At 45.0% G+C, this 18,017-nt stretch overlaps 1 protein-coding gene across 1 annotated transcript; it reads left to right on the top strand.

Annotated features, from left to right (window-relative positions):
- The first annotated feature begins 9,976 nt into the window (after nt 1-9,976).
- ERP29 (endoplasmic reticulum protein 29) lies at nt 9,977-17,678 on the top strand. Its single transcript, XM_066601921.1, has 3 exons — nt 9,977-10,119; nt 12,175-12,313; nt 16,966-17,678. The coding sequence occupies exons 1-3, from the start codon at nt 9,994-9,996 to the stop codon at nt 17,466-17,468; spliced, it is 768 nt and encodes a 255-aa protein (XP_066458018.1). The 5' UTR covers nt 9,977-9,993; the 3' UTR covers nt 17,469-17,678.
- Nucleotides 17,679-18,017: the final 339 nt, after the last annotated feature.

Below are 18,017 nucleotides of genomic sequence, written 5' to 3'. Positions count from 1 at the left end.
ACTGGCCCTATACTATGTAAAATTACTGCAGACTGAGGACGCAATGCTCTGCACGGCCGATATACAAAAAAAAAAAAAAAAGTGCAACACTGCAAAAAGCAGCCTCAACAGTACTGCACACGGTCAGATGTGGCCCTAAGAAGGACCGTTGGGGTTCTTGAAGCCTAAAATCACTCCTAACACTCTCCCTATAGCAGCTCTAGCATCAGCAGCACTTTCCCTGAGCTATGTCAGAATGCATCTGTGGCGAGCCGCGGGAGGGGCCGATTTATATACTCGGGTGACACCTGATCTCGCCAGCCACTCACTGCAGGGGGGTGGTATAGGGCTTGAACGTCGCAGGGGGAAGTTGTAATGCCTTCCCTGTCTTTCTATTGGCTAGAAAAGCGCGCTAACGTCTCAGAGATGAAAGTGAAAGTAACTCGAACATCGCGTGGTGCTCGCCTCCAGTAACGAGTATCTCAAACACGCTAATACTCGAACGAGAATCAAGCTCAGACAAGTACGTTCGCTCATCTCTAGTAGGCACCCTTTTACACTGAACGATAATTGTGTAGATTTTTGCTGGAATGCGGGAATCTGATCGTTTAGTGTAAATGCCTGCACGATCTGAACAACAAGTCGTCTGTCATTTGGATCATGCATGCAAAAAAATCAAATGGCGATCTATGAATGACTACTAGAGATAAGCGAACGTACTCGGTAAGGCCGATTTCGCAATCGAGCACCGCGATTTTCGAATACTTCACTACTCGGGTGAAAAGATTCGGGGGTCGCCGGGGGGCGGGGCGTGGTGGAGCGGGGGGTAGCAGCGCGGAACAGGGGGGGAGCTCTCTCTCTCTCCCCCCCACTCCCCTCTGCAACCCCCCGCTCACCCATGGCGCCCCCCGAATCTTTTCACCCGAGTACTCGAAAATCGCAGTGCTCGATTGCGAAATCGGCCTTACCGAGTACGTTCGCAATCTCAGAATATACGATAGAGTCAGCAACTTTTGTTGGTTTTACCTCAGACCACCTGTGAGCGTTTGTACAATAATTTTATGCCCAACCATTTTTTCCACCTATAGATATACATGCACATTTATGTGGGACAGTATAATCAAAGTTGTTCATTTAGCTATATATGTAAAAAATAAGGCCTTTAGATGAAGATCCTTGTAGACAAATATGTTAGAGTGGGGTAAGGCAGGGAACCAATGTTGACCCTATCACAGACAAAAGATAAATGGACTATCAAACAACTAACGGACCACTTGTCAGTTAGTATGTGAGTGCTTCTCATGCTCCTCACCCTGTTGACATCATCGAAGGTCCTACAACATATATAAAACACAAAGCCTGAAAGAAAGAAGAACAACAAAGTTAGGGCTCTTGAAAAGGAGAGGGCAAAAATGAGAATACAACTAAGCCGTTATTACCTCAGACACAACTCAGCAGTGCTGACAGAAGACACTGACCTACCGCCAATTACGAAGATCCGGTGACATCACTGCTGTGAGTGTGTGAGAATCAGAATATAGCAGAGCTGAGTGTGTCATGTGCTGCATGTCTGGTTTCAGGATGGATGTAGCAGAGCTGTGTGTGTGATGTGTGGGGATTATGATGGATGTACCATGTAGCAGAGCTCTGTGTGTGTGAATCAGGATGTAGCAGAGCTGTCTGTTTCATGTGCTGTGTGTGTGATGTGAAGATGGATGTAGTAGAGCTGTATGTGATATATGGGGTCAGGATGGATTAAGAAGAACTGTGTGTGTCGTGTGGGGTCAGAATGGATGTAGTAGAGCGGTGTGTGGTGTGTGTGGAACATAATGTATGTACCATTTAGCACAGCTGTGTGTGTGATGCGTAGGGTCAGGATGGATGTAGTAGAGCTGTGTGTGTCATGTATGGGGTCAGAATGGATGTAGTAGAGCTGTGTGTGTGCTATGTGGGGAACATAATGGATGTACCATTTAGCACAGCTGTGTGTGTCATGTGTGGGGTCAGAATGGATGTAGTAGAGCTGTGTGTGTGGGGATCATAATGGATGTACCATGCAGCACAGCTTTGTGGCGCATTGCACCACCAGAAACATTGGTGCTATAATTATTACTAGATTGATAATATCCACGAGCTGTGCTTGAGCATGGTCATGTCTGTGCATGGTAAAACCACAATGCCAGCACGAAGTCACCAAACAAGACAAAAATCACAGAGGCAGAGGGAACCTAAATTATTAAAGCCCATTCAACGAAAAACACCCTAAAAACGAATTCTTTATTATTGAAATACTAAAATCATTGGGCCGTAGACTAATAAAAACAGATATAGACAAACAGACACAAAGATTAATTGTATAAAAGTGTATGGTGCTGATGGTTATCTCAAGTTTCTCCAAGGGACCTCTTTTTAGGCACCTAGTAATAGCTGAAGGATCCTACATATAAGATAGCTTCTTAGAGATCCTCCAATTGTGAGAAAACCTATCAGGAGTATCTATTCTCAGATTAAAATTAGTTTTTAGGGTGCTTTTCTGTGAATGGACCAAACAAGACAAAGACAAACCAAACAGACACAAAACAGAGAGTTCTATGTCTAACTGAACTGAGACTTGGTGGTCCCTTTCTTAAAGCAGGGTGATCATCCTGACAATGATGGCCCCAAATCACGAACCTAGTGACCTGCACTTTCCCAAGATGGTAAATATAAACAGTACAAAGTACACAAGGGGAGACCTCAAGACGCAGACGTACAAGAACAATACAGACTAAAGACCAAAGACAGGAGAAGACCCATAGCTCGGCATCACCCCACCAATGGAAAGGTAGTACAAACAGAACAAGAACCTAGAATCTGACATCCATTCAGACAGGTAGTACAAATAGAGGGTTTCAAACAAGACCAAACTCAGACTTAGATGGAAAAACTAATAGGCATACTGATGGAAGAGCCGATGGAGCTCAGCAATAAATACATGCAATAACAACAATAGCACCCTCTGCACTCCCTACACTTACGCCCCTGCAAGGACCCACTGCAGTGACAGCATATGAATTCCTCATTGTGTCTGTCATACTGTAACACTTCTCTTCTTCATCGTCAAGAACAACTGTTACTCAGATAGAATGGTGATTGGCTAGCTGGACTAAGACCAAACAGATAAAAGAGATTGACAGATGGAAAGTCCAGACTACCAGCCAAATCAAACCATGACAAGCATGTAATACAAGTTATCCAACGCATAGTAAATTGGCTTTTCCTCCTCTATTTTTAACATTGAATGAATGAATGAATGAATGAGCAAGAAGTAGCAATTTGAGCTTTTAGCTATTGGGTAACCAGGAGCCATTTTGCCCTTATTTGTGAATATAGTTGAGATTTTTGCAGGAAACTACAGTAAGGCTGGGTTCACACAGGGCGGATTTGCCGCGGAAATTCCGCACGGAATTTAGCCGTGGCAAATCCGCCCGCGGCCGCTAATCTCGGGATTAGCCAGCCATGTGGACAAGATTTCTCAGAAATCTCGTCCACACGGGGCGGCCAATCCGCTGCAGTAAGTCCGGCTGGAACCCCGGGTGCGGCGGCCACAGGCGCGGTCTCAGAATATGCAGCGTGTCCATTCTTTTTTTCATTCCGCTGCGGCCGCGCTCTCCTCTATGGGAGCGCCGGCTGCAGCGCAAGAGCGAGCGGCCGGGCCGCTTCAAAAAGCCGCGGTGGTTCTCCTGCTGGAAATCTCCCGGTTTTTGCTGCGGCCAAACCGCAAGATTTTTGACGGGAATCCGCCCCGTGTGAACCCAGGCTAAAACGTTTTATTACCAACTTGTATGATCAAACAGTAAACACATCTTTAACAGTCAAGCTAAACAATATTTGCATGTCCTGTGCTTGACAGCTGCGCAAATGTTGACCCACTTTCTTCAGCTCATTAGAACTGTCAAGAGCTGTTATGGTCTGATTCCAGGGTTACAGCAAATTGTATTCATTAGTACTAATTGTTTCTGATGGTTCATATATTGGCTTTTGTTCTGCTGTCAACTGTATAAACACAAAGGATTAAGTCTGGTGTGATGTAAGGGACCTCTCACACGAGCGGAATATTTCTGCAAGACACACCTAAAGACGCAAAACATTCAGCACAAAAATCCACATGTATGCATCATGGACAACGGAGCAGAAATACACAGCAGCAGATTAAGCTGCATCTTTATGCTTGTTCCACACAGGCGATCGTGATTCTGCCGCAAGAAAATCGCGACAAAATCGCTCTTTGTACCCGCGGTTTTTGAGCGTCAGCGATGCTTTTTTTTAGAATAATCTTGCATCCCATTGCTGCCGCTGTGATAGAATAGCACGATTTTCTGTGGAAAGTCAATAGGACTTTCTAATATTGCAATCGCATCGCAACGCACGTTTGTGCATTATGATGTAATAAAAAGGAGGCTCCGTAGAGAAATATAAGGGATGAAAAATAAAATAAAATCGCACATCGCAGAAAGATAGAGCATGCTGTGTTTTTCTGTTCTCGAAACATAGCATCAGAGAAAACATCGCAGATTGGAAGGAAAACGGTGTAAAGCATTGGTTTCATTAATCTGAGTTTTACTCCCTCTTGCATCACACAATTTTCTTGCCCGTGTGAAACCACCCTTAGGTGCGTTATTAGGCCAGATTTAGGCCACTTTCACAAGCCTGAGAAAATCGCGCCGAGATTTGTGCTTTGCGAGACACAGAAAGTTTGCACGACTATGAACCTCATTCAAAAGAATACATGAGCGATCTTTTTCCGAGCCAAGTACTATCTTTGCGCATTTGCTCAGACCGCCTCTCCCATTGTTATTAATGGGTCTGGAAAACACATTGCATGGCGTGTAATGCGAGGTTTCCTATTGAAAACAATGGGTACCACTTGCCAATCCTCCAGCACTACTTCACCTGAAGTGATGGGTGGTGGTTTTAAAGAAAAATGCATTGCATCCACAGGTAAATAGCACGTTCCTGAGCGTGATATCGTATATAAGGTTGTGCAGTCTCACAAGTGAACATGTATGCAAAGGGCAGGAGGGTTGTTCCCATAATTTACATGTATACTGTATCTGCTCTAGTACCTTTGATATACCCCCTCTCCTTTTAAGTGCGCCATTGAGGTGTGCAACATCTGTGTTTGCCATACGATATTGAAAACATATGCGTATATGGTTTAGCTAATTGCACTGTTATATAGATTGACACTGTACTAATGAAAATAACATATAATGTAACTATAAAATATGATGGGAGCGAGGGGAGTATAGCGTGATATGATGGAGCATGACTGAGACCAAAGGTTTCCAGATAACATATTGCTCAAAAGAAACGGCATCCTATAATAAATTGGGAACGAGTCTGGGCCAGGAAAGAGAAAATCCTGTTACTTTCCAAGACCTAACAAAAGGAAATGTTGCTTTTGTGAAACAATGTCCAGCTGGCAAAAGAGAATACAATAGGAGGGGCAGTAATAATAATGATGATGCATCATATGCCAAGTATAAGTCATCATAGCAAATACACACAGGAAGTCAGTCACATCAGTGATATGTAGAGATGAGCGAGCATACTCGCTAAGGACAAATACTCAAGATTCGGGTGCCTGCGGGGAAGAGTGTGGGGGAGATCTCTTTCCCCCCCCACTCACTCCCGCAACACACTGCTCACCCCCGTCGGCACCCAAATCTTTTCTCACGAGCGGGCAGGTACTCGAAAAGGACAATACTCAGCCGAGTATTTGCCCTTAGCGAGTATGCTCGCTCATCTCTAGTGATATGCTACCAATCTTGTAGCTAGCCAGTATCTGGTGGAAGAAATGCAACATCAGATTCAACATTGTGTGAATGATGCTTTAGACACCGTAGGGCACATGCATCTGGCTTGTGCCAAAATTGTGGCATCAAAAAGTCCCAATTTTGGAGCAAGTGCCAAAGTTGTAACTTTTTGATAGTTTACACTTGTCCCCAACACTTTTGTAAAAAGCAGGAGTGGCCATATGGGCCCATCATTTCAACTAGAAACTAGTATAAATTATAGCTGAAGGCTACAGCAGTCCTTAGATGGTGTAGGTTTCAGTCTGGTAGACGGAATATGCGAAAAAATGTATCAAGAGACTTGTTGCAGTTAAGTTAGGACATACTTCACTTAGACCACCATATGAAATGCCGACTGAGTAAATATGCTCCAGGGTTCCCTCTACGGTGGGGGATCTGGGGAGGAAAGAGTTATAATGTTATACTAAGGTCAATACTCCAGGTTGTTTAACTGCACATCTGCATGCAAGATACCTATTGTATGTAATGTATTTCTGCGGGATCACATTACATGTCTTATATCTGTGTATATATCCAACAGTATTGGATTTTCTGTGATAACCGTATTAAGCCAACTGAATGTGTTCCCTCTGCTTCCTACAATTACCGTGTTGCATGATATCATAGTGCAGCACAACTCACATAAGGGCTCATTCAGACGAGCATAGTGATTTTCGGTCAGCTGTGTTACGGCCACAGTGCGACTGAAAATAGCGTGAATGGGTGCACAAATCTGTGCCAGTTCAGACAGCCCAGGTCTGGCGCGTACATACACCGAGCCCAGAATGCCGTCGGGAGAGGGCAAACAGTTTATCTCTGTTAAATTGCCACCCCCTTTCTGCCCCCTCTCGGCAAAGGGTGGGATGGGGCGGGAGCAAGTGTGTTAAGCGCTCTCGCCCCCTCTCCACCCCTTGTTGGCTGCCAGCAATGGGAGGGGGGGGGGGGGTGAGCTTGGCAACTAGCTCCCAGCCCCTCCAATTGCAAACAGCCGGCAAGAGGCAGAGAGAAATGGGTAGGAGTTAAGCAGACCTTGCGTACGGTTGCAAAATTGTACTGCGCAGGACCACTTACTCATGCAGGCATCCATGCACAGTACACCTGGGTTTTTTAATATATTTCCCATGTAATCACTTAGTGATGAGTATAAGGCCTGTGTGACACAAACGTATTCGCGTGTTTTGCGTGCACGATATGCGACGCAAATCCACTTACACCTGTGTGACACTGGCGTAAGCCCAGCAGAATATATCCACCTGTGCCCCTTAAGGTATGTTCACAAGTGGATTCTCTGTGAATGTTCTGCAGCAGACAATCCTTATCAGAGCAGCAACCACAGCACTGCTTGGAATGCTTAACATCCCATCTACACTGCCTGTGCTGTAAAATGCAGCAGATTCTCTGCAGCTAATTCCGCTGAGGAAAATCTGCAGCGTTTCTGACCCTTGTGAACATACCCATAGGCCGGATTCATAAGGACGTATTTGCACACACAAAATTAGCTTGTGCAATACACAGTGAGTAGAACTCATTGATTACAATGGGTTCGTTCACAAGTATGTATTTTGTATGCGCAATTCTGTTCTGCAATACAGTGCGCAGCATGTTCTATTTTCTGTGCCTTTGTGCGGGAAAATAGAGCATCTGAAACTAATTACACTAATTGGCCATTTTGATGGTTGTTCCCATGGTGGATTTTTTTTTTTTTTTGCATGCGCAAGATTTGTGTGTGTAAATAGTACAGTAACAAACACAGCAGTGCATGCAAAAACGCAACACGCAAATAAGTGGCGCAGCTATGCTTTTAAGTGTGCATACGCCATGTGAATCCAGACTTACACACATCATTTCAGTTTTTGCCTGTACCTCAGGATGCCAAATGACTATTGATAACATGTTGCATAGTTACGTTGGTCAGCAAAGGGTTCTGATTAAAGCGCATTAAAAAGCTTTTTCCATGTTGGATAACAGAAGAGATAAGGAAACAGCTGTTGGTCGGCGCTGGTGCCTACAACAGGGGAAAATGCCACAGAAGCTGTTGGTGCCAACACCCCTTGGATCCCTCCCTGTAGTTCTCTCCCCATTCTGGCAAGTTTGCACATGAAAGCTTGTTAGATCATCGAGCAGATTGGAAGGATGCAAATAATTACTTCAGTCCTGATTTCTGATGTGGTCCCTAAATATGATGCGGTCTTGTCCAGCAGCAATAAAGAGTATTCTGGCTGATATAACCAGGCAAGGGAGTGAATGAAATAACTCGCAGGACGACAAGCAGCTCTCAGTAATACCTGTTTGTTCTTGCTTTGGCAATACTGATTTTTATTTGGTCGCCAGTTACGTTTATTTGAATTTGAGATGGGGCGAGAGAGAGAGAGAGAGCAAGATGAGAAACAGGAGAAATTAGAGGGCAGTTGAAAGAATGTTGAGAGCGAGAGACACGGAGAGCTGAGAGGAAGAAAGATGAGAGAGAGAACTGCAGTAGGTAAGTTAGGCTGCTCTCACACGTGTCCAGAAATCGCCATGTGAAACCGCGGCATTTTAATGTGATTTTGCGTTTCATTTTCGAATGCATGTTACAGTTTCACTGCTTCTTAACCCCCTATCACTGTGATGGGTGATGATGTGCGTTATAAAGCGCTAAAACGTGTGAAAATAGTGCAGACAGCGCTCAGAAATCGTATTGAAAACAATGGCAGCGTTGTACCGTGGCATTCAGGAAGCCGCACTAATCGCAATAAAATGCGGCGTGACAGCAGCCTTAGGCTGGGTTCACACTAGGCGGATTTTCCACGGAAATTTTGCCGGAATTTCGCAGTGGCATGTCCGCCTGCGGCCGCTAATCTCGGCATTAGCCAGCCATGTGGATGAGATTTCTCAGAAATCTCATCCACACGGGACGGCGAATCCACCGCCGCAAAACCGGTGCCAGCTACAGCATGTTCATTTTTTTTCTTCTTCTGCTGCGGCCGGCGCTTCCATAGAGGACAGCACCGCTTCAAAACCCACAGCTAGGTGCTGTGGAATTTGAAGCAGCGCTTGTCCCGATGGAAATCTTGCGTTTTTTTGCTGCGACCAAACCGTGAGATTTCCGCCGGGATTCCTTCCAGTGTGAACCCAGCCTTAGGCCTTTCTCAGACAAGCGTTTTCTCCTGAGCTTCGTGGGCGTATCTGCCAAGCAGGCAGCATGCAGCAATACTGCTGAGTGCCGACAAATCCCCATACACTATCTTGGCGTGTATTCCATGCCAATACATTCCTTTCTGCACGCCCATATCACGCGCTGTGTGCGAGGGGCGCTGTTGGAAGTAATGTACAGCTAGTTACCCCATAATACACGTGCACAACCCGCGGTAAAACCACTGGTGTGCGAGAGCCCTTACCGCAGCCTGGTCTTCCATATATGTGGTAGCATCATTCTACATGCTGTGTATGGAATATACTTCTAAGACCGCCTGCACACAACACAGCCGGACTCCACATGGGGGTTCCAGCTCTGACCACAGCTGGCACCCCTGTGTACCTGCATCCTTTCGTCGTTTTCTGTACTGCGGATGGCCGTGGTGAGCCGCTGCGCAGTACAGATTTTTTTTCAAATGTTTATTTTTCCCGTGCGTCACTCGGTGATGGCGCGGGCACCCACAACTCTCTGCAATGTCGTTGCAGTAGGGCCACGGGTCTGACAGCTTCCATTGACTTCAATCCGCATAAAAATGAAGAATACTGTGATTTTTCCTCTGTGAGCGGAAATCGCAATTGATTTCTGCTTGTGTGCATGAAAAAGTGATTTCCCGTGATTTGAACAGCGTTTGCTGCAGATTCGCGATGCGGGCGGCCGCCCCCGGATTCCGCAGCAAAAATCCATTTGTGTGCAGGCGGCCCCCCAGCAATTGTGTACATTATGGCAAACTTCCCAACACCCTAGGGCTTGTACATACTGCTATGACCGCCCTGCTTTCTGCGGTTCTGTTCTAGTTTACACCTGCAGTGTCTCCCATGATGGCAGGCTGAGGCTCCCGGACTTCATACACAGAGCTGTCAGCTGGTGACAGGCGTCCTCTATCTGCACACACTACATGACAGCTCCGCTCCCCCTGGCAGCCTCCACACCGGAAGTGTCCCGGGCAGCTCCACGTCACGTGACCCGTGCTCATCTCCAGCCTTTGATCTTCTTGCACAAGCCATGGCGAGAGGCTGCAGGCTGATTGCTGCATGCGCGCTGCTGCTGCTGGCCGGTAGCATCCTGCAGTGCTGCTGCTCACTGCACACCAAGGGCTCCTTGTCCCTGGACCAGATCACCTTCTATAAGGTAGTGGCACTGCCATGTGCATGCCCTCACAGCATACAGGGACTCTCCCATCACACATTCATCTTTTCTTCATATCACCTAACCAATCTCTTGTTCTTCCTCGGATTCTAATAAGTGATGCTTGTGTTATGGCATGCAGCTGTCTGGTGCACACAAAGGGTTAACATAATAGGCAGTGAGCCGGTCCCCCCACCCTATACTGCAGCAGATAGGAGATGAGCATGACCGTGCAGCCTGGGCTGGATGACCAATCCTACAATCCCAAGTGCCCGCTTCTTGCAGCCTGATTGGTGGACTATGTGGCAGCACTTCCAGTGCATGTCTGCATTGTGCTCAGTCTCTGCACCTTAGGGTCAGTTCAGGGTCTCCGTCTCTCTGCTCCCTTTTTTGGAGGAGAGAAATTGTTATAAAATGTAAAAAGAATGATCCGGTTTTTTTCCCCATTGATTTTAAGGGGCTTAAAAAAAACGGAAAGGCTTGTGTTTGCTTTGTTTGCTTCCATTCCATCACTTTCCGGTTTTCTGGATGGAAAAATAACACTGCAGACTCTATTTTTTTCTGTTCAGAAAAATGGAAACTTGACGGAATGGAAGTAAACACGAACTTTTCTTTTTTTTTTTTTTTGTTAAAACCCCATTGAAATTAATGGCGAAAGAAAACGGATGCGTTTTATGCGTTACTCTCCTCCAAAAACAAAGCAGAAATCCTGAGCCGAGCCCTAACAGGTGTGACAGCAGCCTTGGGCCATTTTCACACGGCCAAGAAAATCGTGTGAGATTTGTGCGCAGTGCGGGAAACAATCGTGGCACGCCCTATCTTTGGGCATGCCCTTTGGATCACCTTGCCCATTGTTTTCATTGGGGCTGGAAAACGGTGTGCGATGCAAGGTTTGCCATTGAAAATAATTTCCGTCACTGCGCACGCCTGAGGATTGCTACTTCCCTGAAATAATGCGAGACGTTTTTGACAACAACTCCCTGCATCCGCGGGAAATCTCACGTTTCCAAGTGCGATATCAGGCGCGTTTCACGGCCCAATATGACACTTGCCCGTGTGAAATTAGCCTTGTACACCTTCATTCTCGCTATATTCAGGTTCTTCTGAGTTCCCTGCAGCCCCTATGGGGAATGTTTAGCGGTGGGAGATCCGTGTACCCCTCTGCAGGGTGCGCAAGCCCATTCTTAGATGCCACAGCATCATCGCTGAAGGCCGCTGCTCTAATAAGACATCTGGTATTTCAGCTATTTGGTTTTAATAAAAAAAATAAGTCTAGGCCACATGTTGGCCCCGGGGATGGGATTAATGGATGGACCGGTATACCTTATGCAGCATTTCATGGCAACACACTGTTTTAACTATTTGATGACACAGACGTTTTTTTTTCTGTGTTTGCTTTCTCCTTCCCACTGTCAAAAAAATCATATTTTTTTTAGTTTTTCCATTCAAGTAGCTGTATGAGGGTTTGTTCTTACGGGACAAGTTGTATTTTTAAAGTGTACTTTTTAATGTACTTTATAATATACTGAAAACAATGTAAAAAAATTCTATGGCCGGCTTCACACAGGTGAGAAAATCACCTTTAGGGTGCATTCAGACGACTGTATATCGGCCGGGTATTTACGCTAGCCGATAAACGGCGTCTCTCTCTACAGGGGGAGGAGGCTGGAAGAGTCGGGAGCAGTGCTCTGAGCTCCCGCCCCCTCTCTGCTTCCTCTTCTCTCCACCCCCTCTGCACTATTTGCAATGAGAGGAGGCGGGACGGGGGTGGGGCTAAGTTCTGGGAACATCCAAGAGCCGGACAGTGGAGTAGAAACAGTCAATGCGGTCTGTTCGGTTTTATTCTGAGAAGGAGCCGTTTGCCCATGGGGATTTCTCTTTCCTGCTCTCCGAATGGAGCAGTAAAGCAGAACTCCAAGCACAGGTATGAAACCACCCTAATCAGTTTAAAAAACTAATTTAAAAGTGTTTTTTTTTTTTTTCAAATAAAGCAAGTAATTACCAAAACAATGAATTTGTAAAAAAAACAACAATGGTTTCTTATCTTTTTTATTTCAGGTCATTCCAAAGATGAAGTTTGTATTGGTAAAGTTTGATACTCAATATCCATATGGAGAAAAGCAGGATGAGTTCAAACAGTTAGCAGAAAGTTCATCTTCCAGTAAAGAGCTTCTGGTAGCGGACGTTGGGATTTCAGGTAGCTCTGTTGTTGCTGATGTAACCTTAATGTTACAAGTGATGCAAAACTTTCTGTAATGTAAAGCTACGTTCTTTTCTTGTCAGATCACCTGATGTTGAGGACAAACTGATATTTAATTCATTTCTGTGTATCTTATCTTAACAGTTAAGAGAATAAAAACAATCCTCTTCATTAATTACATTGTTACTAAAGTAACTAATGGGGGTCACCTATTTTACATAACTAGACTGAGGTGATGTTCACTACACAAATATAAAAGTGGTTTATTGACATTTTTGATGTTTGCCTGCATGGCACCGCATTGCGATGCTGAGCAGAGAGAAAGTCGTAGCATGTTTTTTTTTTATTTGTGATATCACCAATTCTTTTCAATGGGGCTGGCGGGAGCAGCCCCGACCCCATTGTAAAAAATGGGAGAACATTGCGATCTCCTGCCACGGCTGTGAACTGCGCCGGGGGATTCCTCCAGCCCTGCAGGGATGCAAGGCTATTTCCTTGTCAAAATGTCTCACATCCAGGGTATTCAACATAGATGCGGTAAAAAGCGCATGTGTGAGAGTGACCTTAAAAAAGTTTCTCCAGTATTTTATTCTGTGGGCAATAGAAGAAACGAAAGAGACACGTCTGAAGAGATGACAGGTACCCTCTTAAACATAACCGCAAACCCTTGCTTGCGCAAATCTGATTATTTCCCCTCATTATTTAGTTGTTTTGTTCATACACTAATGAACAGCTTGTAGCAGTTTATTTTCTATGTTATTTTATAACTGTAGATCAAATGTGAGTCAGCTTGACCAAGCTGTGATAAAGGTGCGCCAAGTGTTGGCAATTTGAGTCTCTGCCAAAGGTGTATCTACTTCCTTGTATTGAATAAGTCCTAGCAAAAGTGAAATCTAACTGGAAAGCTTATAACTCTTTAGTTTGCAGTTGCTGTTTGTTTTTGTTTTTTTAACTGCTTAAGGGTGGATTCAGACGACCGTATATTGGCTCGGTTTTCACCCCGAGCCGACGTACGGTGTCCTTGTCTGCAGGGGGGGGGATGGAGGATGGAAGAGCCAGGAGCAGGAACTGAGCTCCTGCCCCCTCTCCGCCCCTTGCCACTATTTGCAATGGGAGGGTCAGGATGGGGGCGGAGCTAAGTGCCGTGACTTAGCTCCACAACCCGTCTCACCCGCTCCTATTGCAAATAGTGGCAAGGGGCAGGAGCTCAGTTCCTGCTCCTGGCTCTTCCATCCCCCCCCCCCCCCCCCCCTGCAGACAAGGACACCGTATATCGGCTTGGCGTGAAAACCGAGCTGATATACGGTCGTCTGAATCCACCCTGAGGCCGAATGCACGCAGTCGAGAATCTGGTCCTGTGACTGGCCATTGACCCCTGTGTACCTGTCCGGATTCTTATTTGTGCTGCAGATGTGCCAGTTGGTACGTCGGCGCACACGCGCAGTACAGATAATGCTTAGCTGTCGCTAGGCGATGACCCGGATCCTGCAACCTTTCCGCAATGCCATGGATCGGACAGCTTCTATTGACTTTAATGGAAGTCATCCGCGCAGAATCTGCACTGGAATAGAACATGCTGCGATTTTCCCTCTGCAAGAGGAAAATCGCAATTGATTTCCACTCGTGGCCAGGGAAAAGCGATTTTTCAATAGCATGTCTATGGGCAGTATTTGCGGATGAATCTAGAGGCGGACGCCCGCTCCGGATTCCACAACGCAAATACACCTGTGTGCAGGTGGCCTATGTCTTTATCCCCTGAGTGAGTTTATCTGCTGATTGCATATATGTAGGTGAGCTTCAGGATCCTTTCATGCACAGAGTTGTTGCAGTGTGTGAACTGAAGCAACCCGCTCCAGGGACAGTGGCAGGTGCAGAATTTGACTGGGACGGTACATGTGTCAAACCGTAATGCCGGAGTCCTAAGGCAATCTCAGAGAGGTCAGAAACCTCCCTCAGATGCCCATGAAGGGCATCAAACTACAGTACATGCTGTATATGTTGAGAAGCTTGGTGATGCTTTTATTTATTTTTCAACAATTTGGGGTTTTTCACTATAAATAAATACGCCACTAAAGCAGCTCTGATTCATAGAGGCATGGACTCCGCAAGACCACTTTTATGGCACCAACACATAAGCAGCAGATCAATTAAGTCCTGTAAGTTGCAAGGTGGAGCCTGAAAGGATCGGACTTGCTTTTCCAGCACATCCCACAGATTTTCAATCTTATTGAGATCTGGTGAATTTGTAAGCCAAGCAACACCTTGGATGATACGTTTGTTAACCCCTTAAGAACGCGGCCATTTTTTTTCTTTTTGTTATTTTTTTCTCACTCAAACAATCATAGGTTTTTTAGTTTTCCGTTCACATAGCTACATGAGAGCTCGTTTTTTGCAGGATTTGTATTTTTCAATGGGATCATATAATGTACCGCATAATTTGTTGGAAAACTTGTAAGTTGAAACTTTCTAAGTTGAATGAAATGGGGGGAAAAAAAATTCCGGCCTTTTTTTTTGGGAGAGGTCTTGCTTCTACAGCGTTCACATTGCAGTAAAAATGACATAACTTTATTCTATGGGTCAGTACTAGAGATGAGCGAGCGAGTATTGCCTTTTGTGAATACCTGCCCGCTCGTCGCAAAAGATTTGGGTGCCAGCGGGGAACAACGGGGGGGGGGGGGGCTGATATCTCTCTCTCTCCTCCCCGCTCCTCCCTGCTCACTCCCGCAACTCACCGCTCACCCCTGCCGGCACCCGAATCTTTTGAGACGAGCGGGCAGGTACAGCTAAAGGCAATACTCGCTCTAGTATTTGCCCTTAGCAAGTACGCTCGCTCATGTCTGGTCAGTACGGTTACGGTGATACCAAATTTATATCGTTTTACTTTTGCTTAACTATTTTTAAAAAAATAAAATTATTTTCTCTCACCATCTTCTGACAGCCATAACTTTTTTATTTTTCCATTGATTGGAGTTCATTTGAGTTTTTGATCGCTTTTTATTACATTTTTTTTCTTGGAGGTGGCGTAACTCAAAAATGCGGCATTCTGGCATTTAGTTTTTTCTGATAGATTGGACTTTTTATTTTTTTTTTACTATTAATATGAGGAAAGGGGTTTTAAACTTTTTTTTTTTTACTCAGTTTTACATTTTTATCTTTTTAGTTTTTAGTCCCCATAGCTGCCTTGAGCTTGTGATCAGTATCGCAGTATACCACAATTTGACAAGCAGTCTATGAAGTTGAGCCATAAGCTTGCCTTTTTAGTCATTTATTCATGGCGGCTCTGGGGGCTTTCAGAAGGCTCCTGGCTGCCATGGCATCCCACGATTTCATTGCGGGAGTACTGGGGCATTCAGGAGCCCTGAACAATGGTCAGGGTATTTAAATGCCACTGTCAGAATTGACAGCTGCATTTAGAGAGTTAACAGCTGCGATCAGTGTTTTGCTGATGGTGGCTGTTGCAGGCAGGTGTCTGCTATCACAGACAGCCAGCAGGCGGACTTGTATGGCATGAGATTGTCTCGCGATCCCGCTCCATATAAACTCTCTATACGCATGATGAAAATGTATGCCCTGTGGTGTTAAGGAGTTAAAGCATTTTTGAAAATTTTTGGCCCTGTCATTAGGGAATACCATTGACATAAAGGGGTGTACTTGAGCTACAACAATGTTTAGGCAGGTGGTATGTGTCAAAGTAACATCCACATGAATGCCAGGACCCAAGGTTTACCAACAAAACATTTCAGGGCATCACATAGCCTTTTCTGCTTTGTGCAGAAGGGAAAGTATAGTCCAATAATGAGCCACGGTCAGGATTAGAGAACTCAGGAAAGCTGGGTGGTTCAGACTTCTATCAAAAACCAGGAGATCCGTCAAAAACGCTTGTACCTTAACACAGTATAGAGACTGATTGCACAGACACCTGCCATCTCAATAGTCCTGTCCGGGTTGGTCGGGGATGGAAAAGCTGGGTGTGCACACTGGCCTTGTAAGAGGCAGGCCATCTGTGCACATGCATCCTATGTGTACCAGGGAACAGGCAGGATGTGCAACATCCTGCTGCAGACAATATGTGGGATACAGCGCTGACCACTGCCAACAACAGTAGGATATAGGGGACACTGCCAGTGCCCATAACAGTTGGGGTAACAGCAGATTCATAACTATGAGTCTAATGTTTTGCATAATTCTGGTGACAGATCTTCTTTAAAAGGAACCTGTCAGGTCCCACTATGGCACCCGGACTGCGGACACTACAGTATAGTGAGACATGCTGATTGTCACTTATTAAAACTTACAGCGAGCCGCAGAAATGAGTCCAGCATGGCTCATTAATATTCATATATTCACTGCTCTCTCCCGCTTGACAGCTCTGTGAATTACTGTGCATATGATGAGACCTGTCAGTCAGCGGTAAGGGGGAGCGTTGGAGAGAGAGCAGGGAATATAGGAATGTGAGACGCACAAACTCATATCTGCAACTGGCTGCAAATTTGAAAATTCTAAAGCTACTGAAGCAATTGGTACCAGTGACCGCTGAAATTAGCCTATGCTGTTGGGCCCGCAGCCATTAGGGACCTGACAGGTTATCTTTAAGAACAATGGTCTTTACTTGTAGTTCTTATTTTTATTGTCCCTTCCTTCTTTTACAGATTATGGAGATAAACTTAATATGGAGTTGGGTGAGAAGTACAAATTGGATAAGGAAAACTTCCCATATTTTTATCTGTTTGTGAATGGTAATATGGAAAACCCAATCCCTTATACCGGAGTGGTGAAGACGAGTGCTATCCAGCATTGGTTGAAGACTCATGGAGTATATTTGGGTATGCCCGGGTGCCTGGAGGACTATGATATGTTAGCTGGAGAGTTCATAAAGTCCACTTATATAGAAGAGAAGAGCGAGGTCCTGAAGAAAGCTCAGACCATGTTGTCTAGTGTTGGAGACCTGGAGAAACCCTCTGCAGAGCAATATATGAAGATCATGAGCAAAATCCTGGACCAAGGAGAGAACTTTGCTAACAGTGAGTTTGAACGCATTACAAAACTGATTGAAAATAACAAAATGAGTGAATCCAAGAAAGAAGATCTACAGAAGAGGCTCAATATTCTCAGCAGCTTCCAGAGCAAGCCTCAAGACAAAGAGGAGCTTTAAATAATAGATTTAATATATTTATTCCAACAGTATTTCTCTAAAGTTCACATTAACTGTGCAAGAAACCTTCTGACTTGTCCCATCACACTTCATGGACATCTGTTATTACTTATAGGAGGTCTTACTGTCTAATCTGGTTTTGATATACAGTATACTGTATTCTTGTCTATTGTCCACCAGGATGGGTGTCTATTCTGTTCCCTTATACTGTCTACAATACAGTATATTCCATTAAAAGGAAAATTGTATTTTTTTTTATTCTTGCATTGCGTCTTTCTCTTTCATATCAATAGGTGTCCCATTCCTACGAGATATTTACCCCTGCTTGATAGTAGCTTGTTGATTTAAAGGGACTTTGTCACCACTTTTACTGTATCCTCTCTGAGGCAGCGTAAGGTAGCGACAGGCATGTTTATTGCAGCATTGTCTGACTTATGTATTTGTGAAGCAGTTTGTCAGAAACTTACATTTTATCAGCCGCGGCACACACTGAGGTCTACATGAAGTAGTGCTCAATATTCAAGAGGCACAGGTTAAAGCTGTACTTTT

Source organism: Eleutherodactylus coqui, chromosome 5 (assembly GCF_035609145.1).
Source record: "Eleutherodactylus coqui strain aEleCoq1 chromosome 5, aEleCoq1.hap1, whole genome shotgun sequence".
Taxonomy (NCBI): domain Eukaryota; kingdom Metazoa; phylum Chordata; class Amphibia; order Anura; family Eleutherodactylidae; genus Eleutherodactylus; species Eleutherodactylus coqui.
The sequence above is the reverse complement of the archived record's forward strand: the minus strand, read 5'-3'. Positions and strand labels throughout refer to the sequence as shown.

Excerpts from the sequence above, each read along its gene's own strand:
- ERP29 (XM_066601921.1), top strand. The coding sequence starts at position 9,994 with ATGGCGAGAGGCTGCAGGCTGATTGCTGCATGCGCGCTGCTGCTGCTG. Across the intron at positions 10,120-12,174 it reads ACCAGATCACCTTCTATAAG|GTCATTCCAAAGATGAAGTT; the intron begins GTAGTGGCACTG and ends TTTTTATTTCAG. Across the intron at positions 12,314-16,965 it reads AGCGGACGTTGGGATTTCAG|ATTATGGAGATAAACTTAAT; the intron begins GTAGCTCTGTTG and ends CTTCTTTTACAG.